The 2,082-nt window shown below is 41.7% G+C and overlaps 1 protein-coding gene across 1 annotated transcript; it reads left to right on the top strand.

Annotated features, from left to right (window-relative positions):
- Positions 1-162: 162 nt before the first annotated feature.
- LOC105558493 (SCY1-like protein 2) lies at positions 163-2,078 on the top strand (the record flags this gene model as incomplete). Its single annotated transcript, XM_012006192.1, is given in 6 exon segments — positions 163-543; positions 696-998; positions 1,112-1,496; positions 1,588-1,703; positions 1,705-1,964; positions 2,048-2,078. Coding segments are annotated over 6 exon segments (1,476 nt in total), but the record flags the coding sequence as incomplete, so codon positions are not given.
- Between the last annotated feature and the right edge of the window lie 4 nt (positions 2,079-2,082).

Here is a 2,082-nt window from a genome sequence, read left to right as displayed (position 1 = left end):
TAGCAAACAGGTAAGAGCCTCGCATCAAGTAGCAAGCATGTTTATTGGTTGCATCTCAATGCAATCAATTGAAGAAAAGAAACGGTAGGCAGATAGTTACTGTCAATCATTTTGTAACGATAGACTTGTGTAGCAAAGGTTAAAGTTTTATTCGCGAACTAAACACTGGTCGACTATTGCATTTGCCTTTTTTCTTTGTTGCAGCCATCATGGGCTTATCTGGAGTATGATTCAACGCTCCCAGCGGTTGTGCAGCCTCAGCTAAATTACCAGGCACCCGAATGCATATTAGCGAGTACCAATGGACCGTTCAGCGATATCTTTGCCCTGGGCATGCTCATATATACGATACATTCCTCGGAGCACCAACCGCTACTGGACTCTCATAATGATTTAGGAAAATGCCGACGCTTCTTGGAAAATTTCAAAGGATCTAATGTCTCGGCAAAGCTCCTGCCAGTCCCCGAGACTCTGCGAGATACCGTAAAGCTCATGCTGAGTCATAGTCCCGAATTGCGATTGGATGCTCATCAATTTATCAAGGTAGTCTATTTCCTCTTTCCTCAAGTGATTTATTTTATGCAAAATGCGTCAAGTTTTAAAGGAAAAAGAGAAACGTGGTTAAGATACTTGAAAGTGTAAAAGAGGAATTCCTAAAGTACTGATATTTACCGCAACGTTATAAATTGTTGCAGATCGAATATTTCACGGATATTGGCGTCAAGACGTTGAATTACTTGGACAAGATATTCCAATGGGATAATCTTCAAAAGTCGCAATTTTACAAAGGTCTTCCGCAGCTATTGAAACAGTTACCACATAGAGTTGTGCTGCACAGAGTATTGCCTGCTCTCTACAAGGAGCTAGTTAATCCACCCATGATACCGTTTGTATTGCCGAGCATACTGCAGGTAATGGAGGTTACCGAGATAGAGGAATTCCGAGAACATATCCTACCTAATTTAAAACCTGTTCTTGCTCTGGAAGACCCGCCACAAGTAAGTGTACATTTCCCTGCAAGGCCGGTAAAGTGAGAGATGTGTAAGAAATTAAAATTAATGACGAAACATTTACGTAATGTACAAAACGTTTTTCCCTTTTTTTTTAATAGATCAGCCTAGTTCTCATGCAGCAAGTAAATTTATTATTGAAATTATGCCCCACGGACGTCATTAAGACCGACATAGTGCCTATGCTACTGCGTGCATTGGAATCCGAATGGGAACAGCTACAGGAGCTCTGCTTGTCGGCTCTACCGAACATAGTGACGATGATCGAGGGACCAGTCATAAAAAACGCCATACTCCCGCGGATGAAAAAGATATGCTTGTCGCCGGGAAAGAAACCTACTAGTCTTGGGGTACGCGTCAATTGCTTGCTGTGTCTCGCGAAAATGCTGCCGAGTTTCGATCGCTGGCTGGTGTTCGATCAGATATTACCGTTCCTTCAGGAAGTACCTCATTCTGGCGAACCAGCAATTTTAATGGCTATTATAGGTAACGGTTTAAAAGTGATTTTACATTGATTGTAGCTTGCCGAATTTCTCGCCGGAAAAAAAATTGATAAAAATATCTTCCGTATTGCCAGGTATTTACAGAATGTTGCTTACTCACAGTAAGCTGGGTATGGGCAAAGAAATATTAGCGACGAAAGTATTGCCTTTTCTGTTACCTCTCTGCATGGAACAGAATCTTAGCACGTCGGCAATACGAAACACTTTCCACGCTAGTCGTCGATATGATAAGCCGAGTAACCAGCGAGCATCGAGAGGCATTACGACAATTGGATGCGGTGCGTCGTGAGACGCAACAACTCGATCAGGCGCTTTCTCAAGTGACGTCGCCCACTTTTATGCAAAACAACAGTCTAAGCGACATTAATCTAACTCCTCAAGTTCTATCCCCGAACGCTAATACTAAGACAGTGAATATTGAAAATGGATTAACTATCGAAGACAAGTACAGGTTTGCCTCAGCTATTTCGAAAACTTTTACATGTTTCATATTCAACGCATTGATTACGATATACATCGATGATTTCTTTCCAGATTAATTCAACAGCAAGAAACACATCAAAGATTGC

The sequence above is a fragment of the Vollenhovia emeryi genome, unplaced genomic scaffold (genome assembly GCF_000949405.1).
Source record: "Vollenhovia emeryi isolate VEMERY1.0 unplaced genomic scaffold, V.emery_V1.0 DF939340.1, whole genome shotgun sequence".
Lineage (NCBI taxonomy): Eukaryota > Metazoa > Arthropoda > Insecta > Hymenoptera > Formicidae > Vollenhovia > Vollenhovia emeryi.
Note: the sequence above shows the minus strand (reverse complement) of the source record. Positions and strands in the feature narration are given on the sequence as shown.